The sequence below is a fragment of the Macaca fascicularis genome, chromosome 9 (assembly GCF_037993035.2).
Source record: "Macaca fascicularis isolate 582-1 chromosome 9, T2T-MFA8v1.1".
Lineage (NCBI taxonomy): Eukaryota > Metazoa > Chordata > Mammalia > Primates > Cercopithecidae > Macaca > Macaca fascicularis.
In genome coordinates, this window is record NC_088383.1 from 134,788,518 (window position 1) to 134,815,311 (window position 26,794).

The 26,794-nt window shown below is 43.8% G+C and overlaps 3 protein-coding genes across 46 annotated transcripts in view; 1 reads left to right on the plus strand and 2 right to left on the minus strand.

Moving 5' to 3' along the window:
- UROS (uroporphyrinogen III synthase) overlaps positions 1-3,925 on the minus strand; it is a 51,448-nt gene extending 47,523 nt beyond the window's left edge. For all 36 annotated transcript variants that reach the window (XR_012418275.1, XR_012418269.1, XR_012418278.1 and 33 more), the window contains exon 1: positions 3,664-3,925. The gene's annotated coding sequence lies outside the window, so the exon portion shown is untranslated. The remainder of the gene's footprint in view (positions 1-3,663) is intronic.
- A 282-nt stretch (positions 3,926-4,207) lies between these two features.
- BCCIP (BRCA2 and CDKN1A interacting protein) overlaps positions 4,208-26,794 on the plus strand; it is a 28,132-nt gene continuing 5,545 nt past the window's right edge. Inside the window, exons 1-8 of one of the 5 annotated variants that reach the window (XM_005566719.5) lie at positions 4,208-4,384; positions 7,262-7,336; positions 8,224-8,304; positions 11,230-11,319; positions 12,087-12,274; positions 14,361-14,535; positions 21,159-21,237; positions 23,570-24,868. In XM_005566719.5, coding sequence (XP_005566776.3) covers positions 4,220-4,384; positions 7,262-7,336; positions 8,224-8,304; positions 11,230-11,319; positions 12,087-12,274; positions 14,361-14,535; positions 21,159-21,237; positions 23,570-23,688 — 972 coding nt within the window. In that variant the 5' untranslated portion in view covers positions 4,208-4,219 and the 3' untranslated portion in view covers positions 23,689-24,868. Of the gene's footprint in view, positions 4,385-7,261; positions 7,337-8,223; positions 8,305-11,229; positions 11,320-12,086; positions 12,275-14,360; positions 14,536-16,040; positions 16,486-21,158; positions 21,238-23,569; positions 24,869-26,794 lie in introns of those variants that run through there. The other 4 variants (XM_015456848.4, XM_005566718.4, XM_005566720.4 and 1 more) reach the window with 4 other exon arrangements.
- The window catches only part of DHX32 (DEAH-box helicase 32 (putative)), a 63,745-nt gene continuing 53,224 nt past the window's right edge, over positions 16,274-26,794 (minus strand). For all 5 annotated transcript variants that reach the window (XR_012418263.1, XM_015456847.3, XM_065521601.1 and 2 more), the window contains 5 exons: positions 21,657-21,848; positions 20,754-20,903; positions 18,928-19,115; positions 18,128-18,309; positions 16,274-16,795 (listed from right to left, as the gene is read on the minus strand). Coding sequence is in view for 4 of the 5 variants with exons in the window: in XM_015456847.3 (XP_015312333.3) it covers positions 16,624-16,795; positions 18,128-18,309; positions 18,928-19,115; positions 20,754-20,903; positions 21,657-21,848 (884 nt within the window). In the remaining variant the exon portion in view is untranslated. The remainder of the gene's footprint in view (positions 16,796-18,127; positions 18,310-18,927; positions 19,116-20,753; positions 20,904-21,656; positions 21,849-26,794) is intronic.

Genomic DNA, 26,794 nt, shown 5'->3' on the forward strand with positions numbered 1-26,794 from the left:
CACATGCCTACAGATTTGCTACTGGTAACATATTTGGTGCCACATGACTCAGATGGTAAGAGATCTCTATGCCTCGCTTTCTTCTGCTGGAGGCATCTGATCCCTGTGCAGTTTTTCTTCTCCTCCCTCTCTCCTGCTTGCTAACCAACCCCCAGAACAATTCCTCTTGGCCATTCTTGACTGTGCTCTCTGCCAGCTGATTTCTTAGCTCACTCTGGTGGGTGGCTCATGGGAGTGGGAAGGACCTTAGGGTCTGTATCAAGCAGATCAGAGGCACTATATGGCCCTCCTTCATAGGAGGCTTGTGAGACTGGTGAGGCTAGGGCCTAAAAACCGTGGAATGTCTGGGGTTTCCTCTGCCTTTTTTCCAATGAAAATAACAAAACCTCTTATTTCCCATTGAGGGGGAAAAAGGCGGGAGAAGCCCCGGCAGGACTGAAGCTGCTCCTGAAGCTTCCAAGATGAGATTCACCTTGGGACTGGTAAAAAGAGGGCTCGACCTAACTCTAGATTTACAGTCTAATGCTTGCTCTGCCATTTTACCCTCATATTTATGTTCATCAATCACGGATGAAAAAGAAAAAAAAAAAAAACTGACTGGAATAAGGGCACTTTACTGGTAAGAAAGAAGCAAATCTCAAACCCATACTATGTTATGGTGTTCTGAGTATCAGCAATAACAACAGCCACCCTTTCATTGAGCATTTACTCATGTTAATTACTGGGTGTATTAATCAGAGTCCTTCAGAGAAACAGAACCAATGGCATATATTTATATCTAGAAAGGTATTTTTTATAAGGTGTCAGCTCATGCAGTTATGGAGGCTGAGAAGTCCCACGATCTGCTGTCTGCAAGCTGGAGACTTGTAAGCAGGAAGGCTGGTGGTGTAGCCTGAAGGCCTGAGAGCCAAGGGTGTAGGTTCCAGCCTGAGTCTGAAGGCCTCAGCACCAGCAGCACCAAGGGCAGAAGATATCCCAGATTAAGCAGTCAAGCGGAGACAGGATGCATTCTTCCTTTCCTGACTTTTTGTTCTATTTAGGCCCTCAACAGACCGGATGCTGCCCACCCACTTTGGGGAGGGCAATGCACTTTACTCAGTCTATCCATTCAAATGCTCCTCTTCTTACAACATCTTCACAGACACACCAAGAAATAATGTTTAACCAGATATCTGGGCATCCATGATCCAGGCAAGATGACACATAAAAGTAACTATCACACTGGGCTAAGCATTTTATATGCAAGATTGCAATCCTCACTTAAACCTGCAATGTAGGTGATATTAGCCTTCTTTGCAGGAGGTGAAACCAAGTCCCTGAGAGGTCTGAGTAACTTGTCCCAGGTCACACAGCACAGTAAGTGGCAGAGAGGGAATTTGGATCCTGGTCTGAAGCCCATGCTCAGTCTCCTAACCACTTGCTATCATCCCTCTGCCTCATTAAGATAAATTCTGAGCTAAAGATGAACACTGAACGAGTGGTAAGCAATCTAGTACCTGCTGAGTTCAGCTCCCCGGAGTCTCAGTACTGTATTTACTTTCACATTCACTATTCTTAAGTCACACTCTGACCATGAGCTCAACTTTGGGAACTAATCTGAGGGCATAAAGTAAGGTTTTTTCCCCTACTTGTCTTACAAAAGTGATCCATGTTTACTGTGAAAGATTTGCAAACTACAGAAAAGTATAGTTCCTCAAACAATTAAACACAGAATTACCATATGATCTAGCAATTCCACTCCTACATATACACCCCAAAGAACTGAAAGCAGGGACTCCGACAGGTATCTGATACTCATGTTTATAGCAACATTGTTTACAATAGCTAAAATGTAGAAGTAACCAAAGTGTTTACTGGCAGATAAGTGGATAAACAAAATGTGGTCTCTACATGCAATGGAAGATTATTCAGCCTTAACAAGGAAGGAAATCCTAATGCATGCTACAGCATGGGATTAACTTTGAAGACATCATGCTACATGAAATAGTCACAAAAGGAAGAATACTGTATTACCCCACTTACATGAGGCTTCTAGAATAGTCAAATTAATAAAGATGGAAAGTAGAAATGTCATGGAGGGAGAAGAAGGGAGTTGTTTAATCGGTACAGAGTTTCAATTTTGCAAGATGAAGAGTTCTGTCAATGGATGGTGGTGGTGATGGTTACACAATGTGAATGCACTTAATGCCACTGAACTGAATATCTAAAAATAGGATGGTAAAATGTATGTTATGTCTCTTTTACCACCATTAAAAAAGGATAAATAAACAGGAAAAAAAAATGGCCATGATATTTCAGTGCAACTCTATTGATATGTTCACATGGTCTTTCTGAGTCTTTTTTCTAATCGTAGCCTTTTGATAGGTCTTTTTTGACAGCTTCCTCTCTTCTCCATTACAGGAACATGTTTTTGCAGTTGTGCGACCCAAATGGGCCATTTCAAGCTGCCCCATCGGATGTGGAGCGCTGATGTGTAAGTATTACTTTAATACCCATGACATGGCCGCGTAGACAAGACTCCCAGGAAAGACAGAACTCACAGAACACGATTATGGGGAATCTGGGCTCCTGGGGACCTTCAGGGCCTCCCATCTCCTACTGACGAAGGATCACTGATTTATCAGATGTTACCCTGCTTAAACAGAAGCAGCCTATTAGGGCAGCTCACTCCATTCCTAGAATCAAACATACCCAACCCACTCCCCTTATTTTACAGAGAAAAATCAGTGGAGAACGGTAGATCTTATTCCTAGAAAGCTGATGAGCCCCGTTTCTCTCGCAATGGAAAGACCTGGCTGCCCTGGGCCACATCCCCACCTGCCACAGGGGCTGGCAGCAGAGGCGCGCGCGCTCTGCAGTTGGCCACAGTCCCCTCCACTCTTCTCTCAAAATAGGCTCGGGTCTTTAACCTAGACTACCCCCACTGGCCCCGAAGCTCTTCTTTTATCTTTGAGATGGAGTCTCCCTCTGTCGCCCACGCTGGGGTGTGGAGTGCAGTGGCGCGATTTCGGCTCACTGCAACCTCCGTCTCCTGGGTTCATGTTCGTCTCCTGGGTTCATGCGATTCTCCTGCCTCAGCCTCTTGAGTAGCTGGGACTACAGGCGCGCGCCACCACACCTGGTTGGTTTTTGTATTTTTAGTGGAGACGGGGTTTCGCCATGTTGGGCAGGCTGGTCTCGAACTCCTGATCTCAAGTGATCCACCCCTCTTGGTCTCCCAAAGTGCTGGGATTACAGGTGTCTGCCACCACGCCCGGCTAATTTTCGTATTTTTAGTAGAGTTGAAGTTTCACCCTGTTGGCCAGGCTGGTCTCGAACTCCTGACCTCTGGTGATCCACCTGCCTCGACCTCCCTAAGTGCTGGGATTACAAGCATGAGCCACCGCGCCCGCCCTCCCCGAAGCATTTTTAATTGCGGTGCCGGCTTTAAAAAAACTTTTAGGTCAAGAAACGCGCTCCAGAAGCGCGGCGAGGGTACGTTGGTAAGGCGCCTTCCGTCACCTGCGCAGCCGTAAGGGCCGCGGACCTCCCCGCCTGGGCAGGAGGTGTCCGCAGAGGCCTCGGCGCCCTGGCCCCGCTGTGTAATACACTGCCCGGGGCTGGGCCCCTGCATGCCCGCGGGCCTCGGCGTCTGTACCCGGTACCGCGGGCGGCGACACCTACCTCGCGGGGCTGGGGAGGCTCGAATGGGCTAAGAGACGGGACCGTGCCCAGCACCGGGCCTGGCACACAGCGGGCACCCAGTCTGGGGGCGGTGTCGCGCAGTCCCAGCGAAGAGGCTGCTGAGGCTGCAGGAGCAATGACAACAGGGGGTGCCACCCCCTGCCCGCTCTGCCTAAGGGGCCGCGGCGGTCCGGACCCCGCACCTCAGCCCCGGGATGCGGGGGCGGCCGCGCGCACAGCTAGGCGCTCGCGCATGCGCACCGACATCCAGGCCACGGATCGAGGACAGAGGTTAGATGGGTTGAACCATTACGGGAAGGGGAGGGGAAGCTTTGGGAGGAGTGAGGGAGGGTGGAAAGAGGAAGAAAAAAGCAAGATAGGACCGCAAGCTGGACGTAACTGGAAGGGATCATGACTGCGGAATCCAGCAGGGGCATTGGGGTTGTTGTGCACTCAGCTCCGAGCTTCTTCGTAGTCCCTCACCCCCGTGGCTACTATGGACTGATCCGGAAGGTCAGGCAGGGGGAAGCTGCGCAGGCGCAGTGTGAGCGGTAACATGGCGTCCAGGCCTAAGCGGCGGGCCGTGGAAAGTGGGGTTCCGCAGCCGCCGGACCCCCTAGTCCAGCGCGACGAAGAAGAGGAAGATGAAGTCGAGGATGAGGACGAAGACGATGACGACAGTGACGAGGAAGAGGATGAAGAGGACGACGTCATTGACGAGGTGGGAAGGACACGCTTCCCTAGTTAGTTTATACCTGAGAAAAACTTTCTGGCAAGCCCAGGCTGTGTAAAAATAGCGTAGTGACTTCCCTAACCCTGAGGGTCTGTGAGGAAAAGCTGGAGATAAGTTCTTTCTCAGGTTTCTCCTCGGTCTTTCACACACTGCAGCCACAGTGGTTATTTTTGAAAGGCCGACTCCGGTCCGGTTAACCTCGCAACCCGCGGCCCCCCGAAAAAGCCCGCCGCAACAGGTGTGTTCTCGCCCTCTTTAGTTCTCAGGCTGAAGCCTCAAATCCTGAATCGGCCACCGCGGGCCCGCAGAAGGGGCCCTCTCCCCACAGGGCAGCAGCTGACCTCTTCATTCTGCGGGCGGCACTCACGTGGGCCCTCGGTTTCTTGAAGGCTCCTGCCGGGTTCTACCGTAGCAGCTTTTTCAGACGCTCTTCTTCATCCTGCAGAGTTTTCCCTTTCTTCTTCAGATCTCAGCTAGGCTGTATTTTCTGGCTCCTGGGGCAGCTGACCCAAATCGTAGGTAAATCTTTGGCTTCATAGTCTTATAGAACTGGGTTCTTTTCTTCAGAATAGGTCCTATAGTGCCTGGAAATATAGGTACTTATTATTTGTTTAATAAATAATTAGGACTGAATGGTCCTTCAGACCACTGAATGTGTAAATAGATACCTCAACCTTAACTTGTCCAAAGCAGATTTGTATAATAATTCATGCCCCTCTCTTAACCGTCACCGTTTCTGTAAATGGCCCCTAAAATCACCAGCTGCTCTAACCCAAAACTTTAATTCCTTAACTTTAATTCCTCCCTTTCCTCATCCTATATTCAGTCCATCAGTAAATCCTGTTATCCAGACATTTCTCAGCACTGATTCTGAGACCATCGTAGTCCACACCTCCATTATCTCTTGCCTGGACTACTATTTAATATAACAGCTTTTAACCAGCGTGCTTTTCTCCATTCTTGTTTCCCTACAATCAGTCTATACTCCATCTACAGTCAGAGAGATCTTGTGGGTCTGATCTCACGCCTCTGCTCAGAGTGCTCCATTGGCTTTCTAGTTCATTTATAAGAAAATCCAGAATCCTTACGTTTGAGGGACAGAAAGGCAGCCTGGATGGCTGGATCAGAATAAGGAAGAGAGAGTGATAGGAAATAAAATCAGCGGTAACCATGAGTCAGTCATGAAGAGCATGGAGGGGAGGATACAGAGAAGCATGGATGCAGGATTAGAGTTGACACCATGACGTGTGCAGGTGATCAGTCTTTCCTTACAGATCTTTACTTTGGCTCTGTGCCTTGAATGCCATCTCACCATTTTTCACTTAGAACTTTAACTAGCTATTTTATTACTTTTGGGTTATAGAAATCAGTGCTTCTTGTGTTAACATGGGAAATCTATCAGACCACCACAGTCTTAATTTTAAATCACTTGGGAATGAGGGACAGGGCTCTTTTCTACAAACATGACTGTTCCTGCTGAAACCATGTGGAGATGAGCCCATACCCAGGAAAAGGGTGCTGGACATATACTCCATTTGCTGCCCATTTCCCTGGTGGTGCCATCATAGTCTGGGACAGAGGTCGAAAACATCTATCTAGGCAAAAAAAAAGCAAAAAAAAAAAACACTAGATGAGCATCATTTACAGAATGTATTTATGTCTAAGGAATAAGTTTAAGTCCTGAATAATGACAATTTGTTATTTGGTTTAGTTTGATCCTGTTTGGAACACTCCCACCTGACCCCTTGTTTTGCTGCTCACATAATCTGGCTGAGTTAGCATTTGAAGTCTGCAAAGCTGGACTTAAAAGAGTTCAAATTGGAGCTGGAATTGCTTCAAAATTCCAGGGCCTTGCACATTTAACAATTAAGGAAGCCTTAGATATATATGTAGTTAGGGTGGCAAGGTAAAAGGAGGTCTGATTTCCTCTATGATGTCCTTCAGCTAAGATCTAAATTCCCAAACCATTAAAACCTGAAGTGCCTCAAAATATATTATTTCATCAGAGCCCCAAGTTCATTGTGTCACTTATCAAGGTATGATTTAGGGTCCTCAAGGACTGATCTTGTTAGTGTTTAAAAGGAAGGAGGTTTTGTTTTTGGCATTTTAGTGCCATCTTCTAGATTCTGTTGTCTTGCAGATAGAGATCTGGGAGCCCAGCTACACATTCATTCTTCTAGTCCCTTGTACTCATCGTGTCTCCTTCTGCCTTAGGGCCTTAGTTTGTGCTGTTCCCTGTACCAGGAACTCTCTTTGCCGTTTTTTGGTTCCTTGCTCAAGTGTCACTTCTTTAAGGAAGCCTTTCCTGACTGACTTCTTATTTTTTAAGTTGTTACAGCACTGTGTACCTTTGTTTTATAGCACTTACATTTATTTCTATAAATATTTCCTTAATGTCTGTATTCCTCCCTAAATCGTAAGCTGCACGAGAGCAGGATCATTTGTGTCTGCCTTACTAACCTTTTCATCTTGAGTGCCTGGCACAGTGCTTGGTACCTGGATTGGTACTTAATAAGTATTTGCTAAGCAAATGACGTGTAACCTCAAATCCATGGGCTAAGTCAAGCTCTAGACAATTCCAGGGACTTTTGAAGTGATTTTGATTTTTGCGCACCCTTTTTGCAATCAGGAAAATAATTTCTCCTTTGTGGCTGCTGTGTCTGGTTTATTTGAACCGGATTTTCTCAACATTTAAACTAGGTTATTCTGAGTGTTTTGTTTTCTCAGGCTTTTGTGTCACATGAAGAAAGATTGTGAAGGTGCTTTGTATTCTCTACAGATGGCAATCTTGTCAATGTTTTTCTATTTTAAAGTCTAGATGTTTGTAGTTTTTCTGGTAACAACTATTTTGTGTGTTATTTACAGGAAGTGAATATTGAATTTGAAGCTTATTCCCTATCAGATAATGATTATGACGGAATTAAGAAATTACTGCAGCAGGTATTGTCTTTTATTTATTATGCATAAATTTGCTCTTCTAAGAAAAATCGGGCTGGGTGCAGTGGTTCATGCCTATAATCTCAGCATTTTGGAAGGCCAAGGTGAGAGGATCACTTGAGCCCAGGAGTTTGAGACCAGCCTGGGCAACATAATGAGAACCTGTCTCTACAAAAAAATAAAAAATTAGCCAACTGAGGTAGCACACACCTTTAGTCCTAACTCCTAAGGAGGCTGAGGCCAGAGGATTACTTGAGTCTAGGAGCTCAAGGCTGCAGTGAGCTATGAATGCACCACTGAGCTCCAGTCTGGGCAACAGAGCAAGCCTCTGTCTCTTAAAAAAAAAAAATTCAGGTCATTCAATACAGGCTTTCTCAAATTCAAATTTGTAGAATTTCCATTTCTGTCCTCTCTACCTTGCTTGGAAGATAGAATTATTTCCTTTCATCTGCTAATTAGTTGAGCTATTTTTTTTTTTTTTTAATTCACAATTCTTATGTAACAGTCATATAACTGTGCTGTTTGGTGCTATAAAATTGATGCTTGCTGCTTCTCCTTATTCTTTTACTCATATAATATGACTCTGGTTCTTTAACCTTTATAGCCTCTACTGTCCTTTTCACCAAATTCTTTGGCCTTATGTTTATCCTCTCTTCTCCCTTTTTTCCTCCCCCTCCCCCATTACTTCTGTATTACCACTGACTGCTTTTCTGAAATTTCGTAATCTTTAGCTTCTTTGACTCTCCTGGGCTTTTCTTTCCCTCTTGGGATTGCTTTTCTAGGTCATCTTCTTAAGTCACAGAAATTTCGTTATTTGTATTTGAATATAGGATTTGAAGTTATTAGAAATCATGCTTTGATCTTAATTTAAATTTTTTTCCTCCTTTTAGCTTTTTCTAAAGGCTCCTGTGAACACTGCAGAACTAACAGATCTCTTAATTCAACAGAACCATATTGGGAGTGTGATTAAGGTAAGCAGGACAATTGTGTTTATTCTGATTAAATTAGTTCTTTATTCTGTTCATGCTGGGCATCACCATGCTTGTAATCCTAGCACTTTGGGAAGCAAAGGTGGGAGAATTGCTTGAGGCCAGGAGTTCAAGACCATCCTGGGCAACATAGCAATACTCTGTCTCTACAAAAAATAACAAAAAATTAGCCGGGCATAGTGGCACCTGCCTATAGTCTTTTTACCCAGGTGGCTGAGGTAGGAGGATCTCTTCAGCCAAGGAGTTGAAGGCTGTGATGAGCTTTGATTGTGCCACTGCACTCTAGCCTGGCAACACAGCAAGACCCTATATCTGGGGTGGGTGGGGGAAGAGTTCTTATTCTGTTTAGCTCAAATTGGAAGCAGGACTACTGGAGGAAGGGAGACTGATCAGAAGTCATTGCAGAAATCCAAGCTTATTAAATGCAGTAGGCCAGGTGGTGGCAATGGAGAGGGAGAGAAGTGGGCTCATTTAGAATATATTTGGGAGATGAAATATGATGGGGTTTAGTCCCTGATTGGGTCTGAAAGTGAGAGGAAAAGGAGTCAAGGATGACTTCCAGGTTTCTAGCTTGAGCAAACAGGATAACAAACATGGAAGAAGGCCAGGTTAGGAGGGGGAACGTGAGTTTGGGTTTGTACATTTTGCGTTTCAGTTACCTGTGAGATACCGGGTAGCAGGTGGAGCCCTGGAGACTTGGGAGTTTGTCGTAAATGTTATTGAAGTCATAGAAGTGATTGGGATTGCGCAGGGAGGGAAGGGACAGACACCTTAGTAATACCAAGAATACTTGGATATCCGAGTATTGTAAGTGGCAGAGCCAGCAAAGGAGATTAAAAGGGATGACAGGAGAAGTACAAGAAACAACAGTGCAGTGATGTCATACATGGCAAGAAAGACAACATTTGAAGGAGGAGGGGATGGTCATCCTTATCAGATGTTGTAGAGAGCTCAACAAAATAGGACTGGTTTGGACCCTGGCTCTGCTGCTTATCATCTGGTGGTTCTTTGGGTTGTCTGTTGTTTGTATAACAAACCACTTCATAGCTTAGTGTTGTAAAATAGCAACACTCATGTATTTGGCTCATGGATCTACAGTTTGGACAGATCTCAGTGGGCACAAGTCATCTCTGCTCCTGCTCCATCATGTTAACTGGGGAGGCTCGACTAGGGGCTGGAGGATTCCCTTTCAAGATGGCTCACTCACATGACTGGCAAGTTAGCCCTAGCTGTCTGTTGTGAGCTTAGCTGGGACTCTGGACCAGGGGCCTTAGTTCTTGTCCATGTGGGCCTTGCCACATATTGGGTTGCTTCCAAGAGCAAGCAGCCCAAAAGAAGCAGGCAGAAGTGGTGATATAGTGCCATTTCCACCATTTGCTTAGTCAGTACAGATACAAATTTCTACCCAGGGGGAGGCCACATTGATTCCACCACTCCATGAGAAAAGTATCTAGGTCACTTTGTCAGAAGAGCATGTCCAAGAAGAGATCCACTGGGGCCATCTGCGAAAGATACAATCTGCCACAGTACCTTAATCTATTTCCATTTCTAGCTCTGAAAATGAGGATGATACTAGCACCTATCTTGTAGAGTGCATGGGTAAACAAAATGAGTTGCTGATTGCTCAGAACAGTGCCTGGCAACTGACAAGTGCTACATATGTGTAGCTGTCACTGTTGATGTCTTTTTCCTGTTCCCAGCACCTGTTCCCTAGCCTGTTGTGAAAAAGACAACAAAAGTTCCATTCAGTCTAATGTTCCACTCAAAGTACATCACCTTCAGAGCCAAAATTCTTGAAAAGTAATCTTAAGTCATGGTTTCTACTTCCTGTCCTCCTATTCATTCTTCAGACATTCTTATCTGACTTTTACACAACTAAAATTCTGACACTGAATGATAGGGTCACCAACATACTTGTTACTAAATGCAGTGTCCACTTTTCAAGGCTTCTGACAATATTAGTAACCTTATGGCACTCAATGTAAAGAAAATGAGAAATTAAACCTACAGGGGCTTCCTTTTATTAGGGCAATGGGAAAAAGCAGACCACCTGCCCTTTCATCAAATAAATGTGATTTCTAGCTGATTCGTGTCTTAGAAGACACTTAGAAGACCTAATGGATATGGAGAAGCAGCAGTTATTTTTATCCTTGAAAGAGGTTATCTAATGGCAGGATTCACCCTTTAAATGGATAATTACATCGATAGCTCTGCAGTTATAACTGGCTTCTTTGGCTTCTCCAGAGACACCTGAGGTGTCCTGAGGATAGAGACTTCTTGTTCTTAGTAAAGGGACTACCCAGAGCATTCAGTGGAGCCAGTCCCTAGGATCATAGAACAAAGGGCAGGGGGGTTCTCTTTTATCCCTTCTCTCTTGCCCATGTGGTAGGTATAAGTGGCCCTCAAGCACTGCCCAGCTTCACTTATGGTCAAGATTGACAAGTGTTCTGGAAACTCATGAGTTTTAGATGAAACAATGCTGTGGGCCAGCAGAGAAGCAAGGCTTGGCTCCAGCCAAATTGTGTAGAAAACAAATTAAAATGCTTTATTTCATGAGGTTTTATCTCTTCTGGTTTTGTATTATATTGAGAATCTGATAAAATAACTTAAGAATCTAGTACAAAGAAATTTCAATCTGTCCAGAATCTGGGACAGATTGAAATGAGTCAAGGGAGGTAAAGTGAAATGAATAAGGTCACACAGTATTTAAGATACAATGCTTTCCAAGATGATGGTGGTAAAACTGTGACAGTATTTAAGATATAATGCTTTCTAAGGTGCAGTGGTAAAACAAAGTGTTGCTTTTGAAAAGTGAAAAGATAAATAATTCCTACATCCCAAGACTTGGTATTATACTCTTGGTATTATACTAAATATAACATTTAAATATTTTTTCTTTTAAAATAGCAAACGGATGTTTCAGAAGACAGCGATGATGATGTGGATGAAGATGAGGTTTTTGGTTTCATCAGCCTTTTAAATTTAACTGAAAGAAAGGTTGGTTTCACTGGGTGGCATCTGAATGGTTATTTCTTAGGCCAAAACCACTTTTATTTAATGCATGGTTAAAATGTCTTATGTCAGACAGTGATACTAACTATAGGGATAAGTGCTCTTGTGAAATCTTACTGTAATCCTTTTTTGATATGAAGGTGGTGGTGTTGGGTCTGTACCCAGTTAAAGGTGTTTGCTCCCTGTGCTTTAGGGAATCATCTGGCTTTGCAGTCCTGATGTTAGTACTGATGCGGGAGCTGTTTGTGCTGTGTGTCTGCAGCTGGTATCTTTGCTACTTGTGTAGTGGGGATATTTTCAGGCTTTGCTGCCTCTATGTTGAGGGCACTTACTAACATTTTATTTTGTTTTGATTCATCTCTTTTTATTGACTCTCTGATGAGTTGTAATAAAAAGTAAACCAGCTGCTTACCTTCCTTAGAATAAGATGCAGGCTACACTTAATCTTTAATTTTGAAATAAACTTTCCAGTTACTTCCATCTGTCTTTATGAGATGGACTAGAATTGCCATTCCAGTGTGTCTGCATGTTAATTGATGACTCTCTTACCACTGATCATGGGATGGTAAATAACCAGTGTATTTGCTTTTGAGAAATGCTTAAGCAGTCAACACTGAAGACATACAAGACGTTAAGGCTATGGCAGGAGACTGCCGTTAGCTGTAAGATGAAAAGTGATAGCTCTCACTTTCAGGTTTTCTCCTGTATGTGATGGCTTGTAATAGGAAACAAGCTTTCTCTTTGCTTTCTAGGGTACCCAGTGTGCCGAACAAATTCAAGAGTTGATTCTCAGCTTCTGTGAGAAGAATTGTGAAAAGAGCATGGTTGAACAGCTGGACAAGTTTTTAAATGACACCACCAAGCCTGTGGGCCTTCTCCTAAGTGAAAGATTCATTAATATCCCTCCACAGATCGCTCTGCCCATGTACCAGCAGCTTCAGTAAGAGACTTGGGAAAATGTCTTTGAACAGTAATTTTTTTTCAGGTAGATTCATGAATGTCATTTAAGTAGAATATGCAGGTATAGAAAGAGTTCTTTCCTTGGTTTAAGCGGGTTTAGTGTGAGGGGAGTGGAAGAAACATCCTGTGAAGTGCATACATTATTAACAACTGGCTTTTTGAAGAGTTTGTGACAATAATCTTGAAATTTAAACTTAAGATTTAAGTGGTATATAAGTAGATAATTTCATAATAGACTTTTCATCTCCATTTGATTGAAGTTTTCACCTTCACAGCTCTCTGCAACACGAAAAAATAATGAACAATTACAATAATAACAAAACTGGTAAAGTTTCCAAAGTCTGTGGGTATGTTTCATAACTAATGAAATCATAGTCCTGATACTATGGCTAGCTTTTCAGAGTTTTTGTTCTATTTTTTAATCCAGGAGTTTTAAGTTTACAAAAATATTTCAAATGTAGCTGTGAAGTCTAGCAAACTGAGTGCACTAAGAATTGTATTGCCTGTGCTTTGCAATAGAGGACAAAATATAGGCACACTCTCTTATTTCTATCTATTAAAAAAATTTTTTTTTTTTCTGCAGAGACAGGGTCTTGCTACATTGCCCAGGCTGGTCTTGAACTCCTAGGCTAAAGCGATCTTCCCGCCTTGGCCTTCCAGTATTGGGATTACAGGTGTCAGTCACAGTGCTTGGCCTAGACAGAGGTCATAGCACTTGCGTTGTGGTTTTCCTTTAAATAGCTGTAGGAATGCAACTCTACTCTGGAAACCTCTAGGTTTGTTGTTTTTCCCTAGGGATTCGGTGCTTATCTCCTGCTCCCTGCTCTCTCAGCTGCAGTTCAGATTGTGCTTCTGGTGCTTTAAGTGGTTTTTCTTTTTTTTTTTGATCAGCTGGAGCTCACATTTATTTGGTTTTATAGGAGGGTGATTTGCTTTCTCCTAGTCCTGTTAAAGCTGAAATGAGCCAAGTGCAGTGGTGCATGCCTGTAGTCCTAGCTACTCAGGAGGCTGAGGCAGGAGGAATGCTTGAGGCCAGGAGTTCCAAGCCTCAGTAGACTATGATTGTGCCTATGAATAGCCACTGCACTCCAGCCTGGGCAAAATTGCAAGACCCTGTATCTTTAAAAAAAAAAAAAAAAAAAAGGCCAGGTATGGTGGCTCATGCCTGTAATCCCAACACTTTGGGAGGCTAAGCCTGGCAGATCACTTGAGGCTAGGAGTTTGAGACCAGCCTGGCCAACATGGCGAAACCCCAATTCTACTAAAAATACACACACACAAAAATTAGTCAGGTATGGTGGTGCAGGCCTGTAATCCCAGCTACTCGGGAGGCTTAGGCACGAAAATCATGTGAACCTGGGAGGTGGAGGTTGCAGTGAGCCGAGACTGCGCCATTGTACTCTACAGCCTGGGCAACAGAGTGAGATTTTGTCTCCAAAGGAAAAAAAAAAAAAGCTGAAGAGGAGGGCTGTTCTGAGTTTCTTCCCTTGTTCAAGGGCATCCCGATGCACAGGGCTATGCTTAATTTTCAGAAAGAAGCAGCATTAAGGCTTTGTGGCCATTTCATTGCTAGAATTTCGGGTATGTGTTTATGCAGTTTCTGCAGTATGTCAGAAATTAGTTCCAGACTCTAGCAGTTGACTGTAGTAGTAGTCACAGGCTGTAGTGACATTGGTTGTGGCTGTATACCTTTGTGTGTTTCAGTTAAATGTTCATAGATTTAAAAAATTCAAAAATTCAGATTCGCATATATTTTTAACTTCTGCACAGGCAGAGCAGTGATACATTGAGTGAATTTGAGACTCATCTGATCTGTTAGTTGCTATATATCCACAAATCAGCATAATCTAAGAGATATACTATTATAAAAAGTAGTACATAATCAATCTGAAATGCAACTGATTATGTAAATAAAAATCATTGCTGTAGACTTAAGTGTTCAGATTGAATGCCTACGTCACAGCAGAACCCACCGAAGATGCCTCACCTGGTTTTCTCTGTGCTCTGGTTTGTTGATGTATTTCACTTGACCCAGCAGGTAAACAAATGCTGTGTGTGCCTTGTAGGAAAGAACTGGCGGAGGCACACAGAACCAATAAGCCATGTGGGAAGTGCTACTTTTACCTTCTGATTAGTAAGACATTTGTGGAAGCAGGAAAAAACAATTCCAAAAAGAAACTTAGCAACAAAAAGAAAGCTGCGTTAATGTTTGCAAATGCAGAGGAAGAATTTTTCTATGAGGTAAGACTATCCTGCTTATCTATTTGTTTAGATGTAAATAAGGATTTTCTTAAATGATTTATCAAGATCTATTGTTCTCCCACTTTATGTCCAAGTCTTTCAAGTGTGGCCACTGTTTTTCTGTTTCCCCATAGGACCTAGCAGCTAACATAGTGCCAGGTGCGTAGTAGGTACTCAAGAGGCTAGGCACTAGCCTCCTTGCCTGCACTGTGGTTATGAGCGTGAGGAGGAGGAGGAGAAAAGCGATTAACCTGCTAAGAATGATTAGGCATTTATAATACGCTTCCTGTGAAATCTTTCCTTCTAAAACCATGCGGAGAGGTAGACATTAGCCTGGGGTTTATGGTTGTGGACTTTAAGTTATAGGGAGATGAGGGAAATTACCTGAGATCACACAGCTGGTCAGTGTGGAAGCTGGGGCACCCCTGCTACTCTGTGTCCTTAGTCGTGGATGTCATCCCGCTGGTGGGATTTCTCCAGCATTTTTTTCCTATAAAGGTAGCTTGTACTGTGATGGACAGCCATATACCAGAGAATATTCTTTCTCACCCTCTCTTCCTCTGAAAAATCTTGAAGTGGGCCAGGCATGGTGGCGCACACCTGTAATCCCAGCACCTTGGGAAGCTAAGGCGGGCAGATCACCTGAGGCCAGGAATTCAAGACCAGCCTGGCCAACATGGAGAAACCCCATCTCTACTACAAAAAAATCAGCCGGGCATGGTGGCAGATGCCTGTAATCCCAGCTACTCGGGAGGCTAAGGCAGGAGAATTGCTTGAACCTGGGAGGCAGAGGCTGCAGTGAGCTGAGATCGCGTCACTGCACTCCAGCCTGAGCAACAAGAGCGAAACTCTGTCAAAAAAAAAAAAAAATCTTGAAGTGTATCTCTGAGGGGAACTATTTTCCTGAATTGGATGATATCACATCACTTTTAAGACCTCTACAGAAGACTAAAGCACTACAAATTTAGCTGTGCCCTTCTTTTCCAGGAAGTGAATCGTGAACGTAATTTTTAAAAAACATGCTTTAGCACCTCAGGTCGACCATTTGCGGGGAGTATGTATGGGTGTTTTAAGATGGCGGGGTATGCAGATTTACTCTGTCTTCACACAAAAGCCTGATGCTAAGGAAGCAGCTGAGAAAGTGAGAAAAGAGTATTTGAAGACCAGTTCTAGTTAATTATCAAATTTTATGAGTCTTAATTTCACTTACGTATCACAAGATTATTTTGACAATTAAATGAAAATATCACTTAGCTGCTTGCTCATCTCTTAGAAGTTGCACGCCTCTATCCCTGTTCCTCATGTGGGTTTAAAATCTACTTGGTTTGTGTTTTATAACTTCTGCCTGAATGTCCATTTGAACTTTTGAAATTCTGAGTTTTGCTTTTTTTAGCTCTCATTCTTATTTAAGCATATGCCAAACATACTATTCTTTGCCGTAGATTAAATGGGTTTTGTCTTTGGGTTGTCCCGATTTTTAATTCATGGTTACTTATTTGGTTTAGAAGGCAATTCTGAAGTTCAACTACTCAGTGCAGGAGGAGAGCGACACTTGTCTGGGAGGCAAATGGTCTTTTGATGACGTACCAATGACGCCCTTGCGAACTGTGATGTTAATTCCAGGCGACAAGATGAACGAAATCATGGATAAACTGAAAGAATATCTATCTATTTAACCCATTTCCAGTGGACAGTGATGGGCCTGTTTTTGTAACATTACCAGAAAACTCAGTGGAGATTTACTGAAAAACTCATGACTTTATTCAGATTAAGGTCCTCCACAAAAAGTAGGGTTCTGTCCCATGTGTCTGTGACACATTTACAAAATATCAGTATTTAAAATTTTGGTCAAATTATGAGTGGTTGATTTAAAAACTTTTCCAGGAAGAAGAAAAACATGGAGTAGTAATTTAAAGAACTCAATAAAAACTTCTATTTTTTATTTTAAAATAATATACACAGTGTTATTTTCTTCAAGACTGTCCCGTGGGTGTGAGATCCATCTTCGCGTCACATGCCTGCCATCCCCAGCAGCTCAGCCACCCAGCTAACTTTGGGACCCTACTGCACCTTGCGTTTGCTGGGGAGTCACTGTAGAGTGCATCTCTGTTCAGCAGTTTCAGGGCACGTCTCACACATTTTCTGTTCCTTATTCATTGTTGACATAGGGGACAGGTGATCCATTACTTGCTGTAGAATATCCTTACTTTCACTAGGAGGCAGATTACTGAAATAGTATTGTGGTACCAGTTGCATAAATCTGTTTGTTTAAAACAAAAAGATTAGATTTTGAGTGGGGAAGGCGGTGAGAGACACCAAACATTATGTCTGGGCACTTCCCATCCCTGGAGCATCTACCTGCAGAACCGGTGTTTAATTTGAACTCCTCAGTATCTCAGTCCGACTTTGTAAAATAAATACTTTCTGGTTTTCATGCAGCCAATGCTGTTGTATTTCTAGAATAAGTTGGCCTCTCTAGTGTTACGCCACACAGTGGAAGTGCTGTCTACCACTAACCTTTAGTGTAAACTAGTATTTCCTCTAAGACCCAACACCATATGAGAGGCACCGATCATGTATTCTTAGGAGAGCTTTGGCTAGGGGTATCTTTGCTTCTTTCTCATTTTAACTAGTACCACTCCACATCCAGCTGCGTAAGCCAGACACCTATGAGTCACTCTTGGTTGCTGCCTTGAACACTACTTGCCGGAATAGTAGTGGAAACTTCTAAATGGATCCAGACTCTAGTGGCTTCTCAAAGACTAGCAGAGTAGTCACACTCTCGCCACTGCCTCTCCTTTCCATTCATGTGGCAGCCACAGTTCTTTTTTCTTTTTAGACAGAGTCTTGGTCTGTCTCCCAGGCTGGTGTGCAGTGGTGTGACAATAGCTCACTGCAGCCTTGACCTGGGCTCAAGCGATCCTCTGCCACAGACTCTCAAGTAGCTGGCACTACAGGCGCATGCCACCATGCCCAGCTAATTTTTTTCTTTTGTAGAGATGGGGTCTTGCTATGTTGTCAGGGCTGGTCTTGAACTCTTGGGCTCAAGCCATCCTCCTGCCTTGGCCTCCCAAGGTGCCTGGCCAGCTACAGTGATCCTTAAAACTATATTGAGAAGATGCTACTCTTGCTTAAAATGCTCCAATTGCTGTGTACTGCACTTGGATAAAATGTAAACTATGTGGCTCACAAAGCCTTACACTTTCTGGTGGTGCCTGCCTCTCTCTTCAGCCTCCCCTCCTTCCTCTTCCCCAACAACTCCAACTGCAGTGGCTCTTGAAAGATGGCTGAGCTCATTCCTCTCAAGGTCAATGCACCTGCAAACAGTGCATTTCTCTAGCATTCTGTTCCTCTTAAAGACACATGGTCTTTGTTTTTATTTCTACACTCTTTTCTCTGCTGTAATCTCCTAAAAGGCAAGGACATTTCTTAGGTATCCACAGGGGCCTGCCCTTAGTAGGTACTCTCAACATAAATTAAGATTGCATCAGTATAAACTTTAGAACTAAGAATAAAAGCCAAATTTGTCATTTACTCCTACAGGTATGAAATAAAAAAAAAAATACAACCCTTTCTTCCCCATTAAACGTACAGTTCAGGAGAGATTTCTGAGGTAATCCTGATGTAGTTGTTCTCAGAAATGCTGAATTGATGGAAGAGGACCCACTCTGGCATCTTCTTGGTGATTGAGTAACCAGATAGGGGATGCAGCTGAGCAACCTGCTTATGTGTCAGCATTAAGTAGTTACCTGATCCATCAACATCCCGAGCAATCTGAAAGGCAGAGTTTTAAAGAAAAAAGATTTTGTATTAATATGGAGATCATTATACAAAAATGTTTGTTGAAGAAAATACCAAAGTATTTCATACGGGATAGTTAAAACTAAAATTTGCCACTCATGTTTCCTATTTTCACATGTAGAAAATAAGCCATAAGCATGTTTTGCCTAAAACTTTGAGACAGTGATGTTAACTAACTTGAGCAACAGCAGGGCACTGTGCTAAAACGGTGCAGCTGTGAGGTTAATGTTTTGGCCATGAGATGAAACGTAGCATACTACCCGCCATACTATGGGCGACATACACTCCAATGCCAAGTGCTTTACACTTGGTGTTTAGCACACAATGACCCTGTGATGTAGGAACCTTACTTTACAGATGAGGAAATCCATACTGAAATGTCATTTTTCTCCATTAAGACTACATATTCTGCCTTGGCCCTTTATTCCCTTGAGGGGAAGGATATTTAAGTATCAAATCTTTAATAATAACATGGATTTTTGTTTTACTTAATGTCGAAATCATCATCCTAAGTGAGTGATTGTTGGCAGCATGTCCTGGGTATGTGCAATTCAGGGGAGCCTATGCCGAGGCAACCCCACCCCCTCTCACCTGCATAAAGTAACCAGACAGAAGAGCTTTCTTTATGTTTAGACAGTTTTCCTTGGAGCCAAAAGCAGGTTCTGCATAGGGAAGCTCAATTCGCTTGATAATTTCTAAGAGTTCAGCTCGGATAACATCTGCCATTCTGAGTGCTGAACAGTTGAGGAAGTAATCATGACACCACTTTTCGACACAGTCTAGGAGGGAAAGAACACAAGGCTATTTAGAAATGATTTGTCAGAAGCTCTGAAGAGCCCAGGCCAGGCAGTTGCCATCTTTAAGCCCTGTGCTCTCCTCTCCTACAAAGGAGGCCACACAGGTGAGTGGCAGGAAGGCAGCAAGGACAAGGATTTCTGGTGGCTGCGAGGTCGGCTGTCAGGGCACTACCAGGAAGGGAGACGGTGCCACTGACAGCACCTATGCCACCTGCTGGGGTTCTGTGATCCCAGCCAACTGGAAACTTCCTAGTGGTGACTGAAGATGTATTTCACTAATCTGTGGCTCATAAAGGCCAGAGAGGATTTTGTAAGATCTATATTTTGTCTCTATGCATACAGCAAGGATGTATGTGGCCCCATTTAATCAAACTAGGCAGAAAAAAGCCCACAGTATAAATTCCTCTGATCTATGGAAATATCTCATATTTTATTTAATGATAAGAAAAGGATTACTACCAGGTTGATTTGGGAATTATGTTACAGTTAAGCTCATCTACCCTAGCTGTAACTTTTATATTAAAATTCAGGCATGTGGGTGAGTCTGAAGTTAGTCTTTCTGGCCAGCTGTAATTACTTAAGATGGACCTGGGAATGTACATGGCCATGGCACCGCAGGCAGAAGACCCTCATTTACCCCGTCCTGTCCACTCGTGCCACTCGGAGCAATGAGAGCACGTACTTAGTGTCACCCATTCAGCATGCCCTCAAAAGATGCCACCAAATTCCCGTGTACCTTCTGGCTCCACTGACAACTTTTTCTGTTCAGCTTTGAAACAGTAACTCCCTGTTCTTTATACAATTCTACTGTCTTTCAAATTGCTGTCATATTTTTCACACTACACATATTTTCACACCATCTTTCAGAGCAAAGGAAGTAAAAGATACATCATGGAAAATTTCAGGGAGGGACTTCACTGGCTGCCCTTCATGGGTGACTCCAGCCTCTGCCACGCTGCTTTGCCCTGTTTGTCCTCTTGTCTCAGAATAGCAGCTTCCAGTTGACTTCTGAGTACCTTCCTGTGATAGGTAATCTACCCACTGCCCTTCAGGCATACACAGGACTTTGTGGCTGTGCTTTGACACACGCCATTTTGTTCTCTGGACACCCTCTGCTGTCCTCTGCCAAGCTCCATCAGCAATTCTGCAGCCTTCCCTCAGCACCCCAGCCTATTCTGCACCAGTATCTGGAGCTCTGCAACCTCTCTGCATGCATGTGGTCAATGTGCCAGGATATGGAAGGTGCACAGCACAACTCTGACCCAGTGGGCATGTAGAGGTGGCTGTTCCTTGTCTTCCTCCGCAGACCCATGTATGAGTCTGTGTCCCCGTCACCATGCCCCAAGCAAGCTTGCTCTGAAGGCTGGCTGAGTGGAGTGCTGAAGCTCTGGCAGTACAGGCCCACTGTGGTGGCACACCAGAGCTCCGCGGGAGCAGGGGGAGTGAGCGTCTCCCACTCTGCAGACGCCTGTGGGTGCGTTTAGGGTCATAAGTGCCATTGCATTCAAGGGGCCAACAGGGCTAAAGAAGAAGAATGTTTGATGAATAACTAGTAAGGACTCAGACTTATCTGGGGAAAGAAAGGTGGAATTAATAGGTAATTTCTGAGCATTCACTTACACTCACTGGTAGAATTCAGAGTTGTGTCTTGGTAGGCCTTGTAGATGCTGATGAGGGTAAAGTGATCTCCTTCGGGATGTAAAAATGTCTTCCAACAAGTCAAGGCAGCCTCTTCAGCTCCATGTGGCACATGTGAAAAGCAATTTGGAGCTTTAAATGAAAAAGGTCACATGGTTAGCAATAATGAAGACATTTTATCTTAGCCTAACTTGCAGAGGGGAGGGGTCACAACTGTTAGTGGCATGGCTCCTGTCTTGGTTCTCTGAATAAATATGTTATTCTTGTTTACTTAGAAATCCGAGAAATTTAGAGTGAGTCATCCTAATTCTCCCTCTCCTTTTGTGTGTGTGTGTGTGTGCTTTTCTAAGGTCAATTGAATATGGTTAATACCCTGCTTTATTCCAGCAGGAGCAGGGAAAACCTGAGGTGCTCGGAGGTCCAGACACAAGAAGAGGATTGGAACCCGTTCCGATACAGCACAATGGTTGGTCTGTTCCCCCAGTATTAGAATAAATTAAAACATACAAGCCAGGATGAATGAAGCCAATAGGAAATAAAAAAACAAGCACACATCATTATTTGGGGAAAAACACCTCTAGTGACAAATTTCCTTCATCTGCACTGATTACTTCAGTAAAAGAAACCTAGTATGTTTTCATACATCTGATGTATAAATTTGCTGAACTTTGAGTTAGTTTTCTTATATTAAGATAATTTTTCATATTAAGAAAAATTTCTTTTTCTAACTGATTAAAATACCTCACTATCATTTCAAAAGGTTAAATGAATTGATCACCATTTCTGCTATTTTATCCTCAAAATATAATTTCAAATGGATCCCATTTAAATCTATACCTAGTGCAGATTTGCAAAAAAAGAAAAGGAATAGTGATTAAGGAGTACCTGTTACCATGGCAGCAATTGTTAGCACTTCATCTACACAGTCAAATTCACAGGATGCTAAGATAGACTTTGAGAGTTGTGGATCAAGAGGAAACTCTGACATGATGATTCCAAATTCAGAAAGATTTCCATCATTATCCAGTGCTGCCAGATAATCTAAGTCTTCCAATGCCTGCATCAAACTTTCTGGTGCTAGGAAAGGAAAAAATAATAATTTAAGAGTCTCATATGGCCAAGATGGAGAAACAGGTACTGGATTTTCCCTCCTGCATGAAACAAGCAAATAATGGACAAAATATGTGAAACAATGGTTTGCAAGACACCAAATACCAGGCAGTGAAGGATAGTGATTCCTGAGACGGCAAACTCAGGAGGGGAGCCCTGTGATTGTCCAGCTCATGCTCCGAAGAGGGTCCCAGCTGCAGTGTGCATGCGGCGGGGGGCACCCAGATGGAGCTTGCCAGCCTCCCTGCAGTAGGAAAACAATGCCAGGGATCCAGGGAGACTAACATGGCCGGAACTCGCGGTCACAGTACCAGAGAGAGACATACAAATAAGTCATGGGCCAGAGGGAGCTCCCTCAACTAGGCAGCAGAGCCCCACTGATCAGCGCATGTGTGTAAGGAACCACCTCAGGCCAGAGAAAGCCATGTGAGAGAATTAGAGGGAACAGGGGTGCTGACACAGGACCTAGGGTAGGGCCTGTTCCCACCAGCCAAGCTGGAAAACCTCATGATTTGTGAGGCACTGGGTAGAAAACACAAGGGAGAAATCCTAGATGGGCACTGCCACCTGACACATCTATACAGCAGGACCTGAAAGGATTTACTGCATCCCAGGACAAAGCTCAAAAATACTTCTGGGACTCCAAAAAATACTCAGTGCCCAAGAAGGTAAAATGTACAAGGTTTAGCATCCAGTAGAGAAGCATGAAAAGCAGGAAAATACATTGCATAATACAGAGAAAAATTAATCACAACTGACCTGGAACTCAGATGCTAGAAATAGTAGACAAAGATGTTATTTCCCAGTGCAAATAAAGAAATAAAGATAGCAAGCTGATTCTCTCCATCTCTTTATTTCTCTTTTAAGTTTATGTAACATCGATAATGATGTGGTATTATATATGCTCAATCTCTACCAAAGTTTTTAAAAATCCATTTATTTAAAGAAATATATTCTCTTTGTGGAATAAGGCTATATATCGGTTGGTGCAAAAATAATCGCGGTTTTTGCCATTACTTTCAATGGCAAAAACCGCGATTACTTTTGCACCAACCTAATATTTATTAAATAAATACATGTGTTTTCTCCACCCTTCTGGTTCCTGGTATAGCAATAAAGGTCACACAATGAAGCAAATTCCATAATAGAAAGCTGCACCCCCAAACTGCAGGATTTATGAGCCACTAGGTTGTTTTTCTCTTAGTTCCAGTAAGTGCAAAGTGGGCTGGAGCTGAAGACTCTGGGGACCTAAGAGGCGCTCGAACCTGTCTGCTCCTGGGAGTTCAAAGTAACAAATAGTAAAAACTTACATGCTGTCTAAACTTTGATCATTAAGCTATATGTCTAAATTTCAGGCAAACTGAGTAGCTCAAAAACCTCACTTTGGGAGGCCGAGGCAGGTGGATCATGAGGTCAGGAGATCGAAACCCTCCTGGCTAACACCGTGAAACCGCATCTCAACTAAAAAAATACAAAACATTAGCTGGGCGTGGTGGCGGGCGTCTGTGGTCCCAGCTACTCGGGAGGCTGAGGCAGGAGAATGGCGTGAACCCAGTGAGCTGAGATCGCGCCACTGCACTCCAGCCTGGGCAACAGAGCGAGACTCCGTCTCAAAAACAAAACAAAACAAAACAAAACAAAACCTACTCACAAACTTCGATTTGATAAAATTCCTCCATTCCTCTCAGGACAACTGGAAGGTATTAGAAGCTACTACTGTGGTCTGGGAAATGACTCAGAGAAGCTGCGATGCAGCCCACCACACTTCCAGTCCTGTGGGAGGACAGCTGAGCAAGCACCAGTATAACTTCAGCCTGACACACCCACCGCAGGCAAAAGATCTGCTACTGGGAGTGAGGGGCAGTGCCAGACCATTCAAGGGAAATCTGCAGGGAACCCAGACATCCGCTGGACGACTGCAGCAAGGCTTTCATCCTCACCTTGGGACAAATATGTTGAATTTCCCTATTATTTCTGAATGTTTTCCCATCAAGATTTAAAACTGAGCAGAAGCTTATGACTTCCCAGAGATATTCCTGTCCTGCCTGGATCCTGACATACAGCACTACTGTCTGTCTTGTTCATTCTTGGGGACCTCTGGACTAACCATGACCTTGAGAAGTCACAATCATGGGAAATAAACAGATGGGCTATTCAGAAAAAAAGTTCAAGAGTTCTATCAGTGAGGCATGACATGAAAAGTAACAGCCGATCTGCTGGAGAAAGTACAAGAGGCAGCATCAGAAATAAGCATCTTAAACGAGCAGGAAGGGGCTGGAGTACAAACTTAATTACTGAAAGCCTTTCAGAAACCAGTTTCTATAAATCAGCAAAGCTGCTGCATTTTAAGTTACAGGATCTTTGGCAATTGTCCGTTTAAGCATCTGGCTTGACAGCCAGGCTCTGTCCCCAAAGGGCACCTACTATGTACTTTTACACCCTGGAGTTGAGTTGGCCACACACAGAGTTAGTAAAAGAAATGACTTCATGATTCTGCTTCTGCTCCTAACAACAGAGAAGGAGAGGATGTTCTTGGGGTTTTATTATATTAGAAGGAATGAGTTAATGAATGCAGATGACAGAGGTGAAGGAACATTAATAAATAACTAAATAGGATTTGCTAATATTATATTCTGCATTTTAAGATATCTCCCCAGTGTGGCCCACAAACTTGTTTTAGCTAAAAAGCAGAGGAGTTTAGATGGGGTTTTCAGGGCAGTGCTGCTTAAGTATAATCCATAGTAAGTAACGCTAACAAATGGAATAGAAGTGTTTTCGTGTCAGGCCTCTTCGTTTTGGCAGTGCAAAATCAGACTGCTTTATTCTGAAGGCAATTTCGAGATGAACCAAACATCATTTTTATTAAGCTCGCTTGCCAACAGCAGCTGCACTCCCTGTAGAATAGCTCACTGCAAGGTCACACTCCTCCTGCACTACCATCACTCAAAATAATGTGAAGGGCTATCATTACAGTATTTCTTCACTGTTCTGTGTGTCTGTTTTCCGTGGAACCCCAAACGCCAAGCTCCAGTATGTGCCTGCATTTTCCTTCCTTGGCATCAGTAGAAAACCTAGTTACAAAGAAAGGTCATTAAACTGCAACCAGCAGAGGAGGAGCCGATGCAGCACTAACTCCGAGCCCAGCACAGGCCAAGTGGAGTCCAAGGCCATGGCAGTTCCAGAGCTGACAGCCCCACACAGCATGTTTGCTGTGTTCTTATAATGTACGCCAACTTTGGAGACGTCAGATGGTAGGAAGCCTCAGTTGGCTCCCAAACCCTCACAGGAAGTCTGTCTACTCAGGTGCTCAGGAGGCTTCCTCCAGCCAGCTCTCCTTTGTTATAACAATCTTTGGCCTACTTTCTGCCTAACCTGGCAAAAATGGCTCAGAAACACTGAATTTCCTCTCAAGGTAGCCGGCATTATGCAAATGTATGCCAACATATTTATATGTACTTTCCACAGGTAAAAGTTTTAGTTGGCAATTATTCCTGGGAATATGCCTAGGAGAGACAGCATCATGCCTTCTCTTGTCTAAAGTGGACATGTATTTCCATGAGAATAGGGCAGGGGGTCTCCTGGTAACCAGTCCCCAAAGCCAGGGCCATTCCCTCTCCTTTCACCACACTCCTTAACCCCCTTTCTTCCCAATAAGGGCAGAGAAGTAAGGCTGGATTTGAGTCATTAGAGTTGGAAAGGATATTAGAGATAGAGCAGCCTCCATGGTAAACTGAAGAAAAGCATTTTCAACTCCCTGCCCATGGTTGGGAGCCAAGATCCTTGTGTCCAGCCTTGCCCTGGGCAGGGCTCTCAGGTAATGGCAGTGTCCCCACTGCCCTCCCCGTGCCACCCACACCGTGAGGCAGGTGGAGGCCAGCTCCTCTGAGCTTTGCTGTGCCCAAAGACCTCTCATACGCCAGCTCTGCTCCTGCCCGTGACATGGAAGGAAACACATGCAGACCTTTGACAGTCACAGGCTCCTCCCGATCCTCTCGACTCTCCCTGCATGTCACATTACTCCTACTGCCCAGGCCTCAGAAAGGACTAAGTGGGGAAGAAGGAAGCCGAGTTTGTCTCCCACACGTGACTGCCTTTGCTCATGTTCTTGGGAAGACTACAGGCCTTCTAGAGGGCACCCGCCTAGTCAGTGTTCCTCAAGCATAAGGGCATTGGGAAAGTCCTGCCACTTCACAAATTACCAATGGTCCCCACTCCCAGTAACTGTTCTTACAGCCAGGAAGCTGGCCCCAGGTTTTTGTAGTGGTGACTAGCTGAAGACTCTCCCCACCCTCATACCATTAGAGAGAACTATCTTTAAACAAGAGTTGGCATTGTAGTTAGATGGTATGGAACTGGCAGTCCCAGAACAACCTAGAAAAAAACAGGAAAAAAATGCATGGGTTTTAAAATGACCATACAATGGGTGTTTTCCATATGAGCAGTTAAAGGACTTTATGTTTGGTGTTGGTTCATGATTTCCTTATAAGGGTGAGGCTCAAATTATTATTTGCTCTCAGTCTATTTTGAGTATCTTGTGCTATTGGCACTGGCAAGGCTCTGGGGCAGGCACACATCTGGGACAGCCTCACTCTTGGCCCTTCTGGTGTGGACGGTCTCATTTATATGTGGAGATGCACATGTAAATCAAGAATCCTGCTCTACTGGAAGTGCACTTTTACCTCCAAATTGTCCCCTTTTATGGGAACTATACCTTCACTTCCATACTTCTAGGAGCAGGATTTTGTGCCACGTGACACCACATTATCACCACTAACCCCAGTCACAGGGGACTGCTTCTCAAATGGAATCAATGGCTCCCTTTCTTGGGAGTTTTCGGCTTTAGACCAAGGGAGTTTCCAGGAGCTGACATAGTAAATCATAAAGCTTAGGGCAGAGAGCAGCTAAGACTCTGC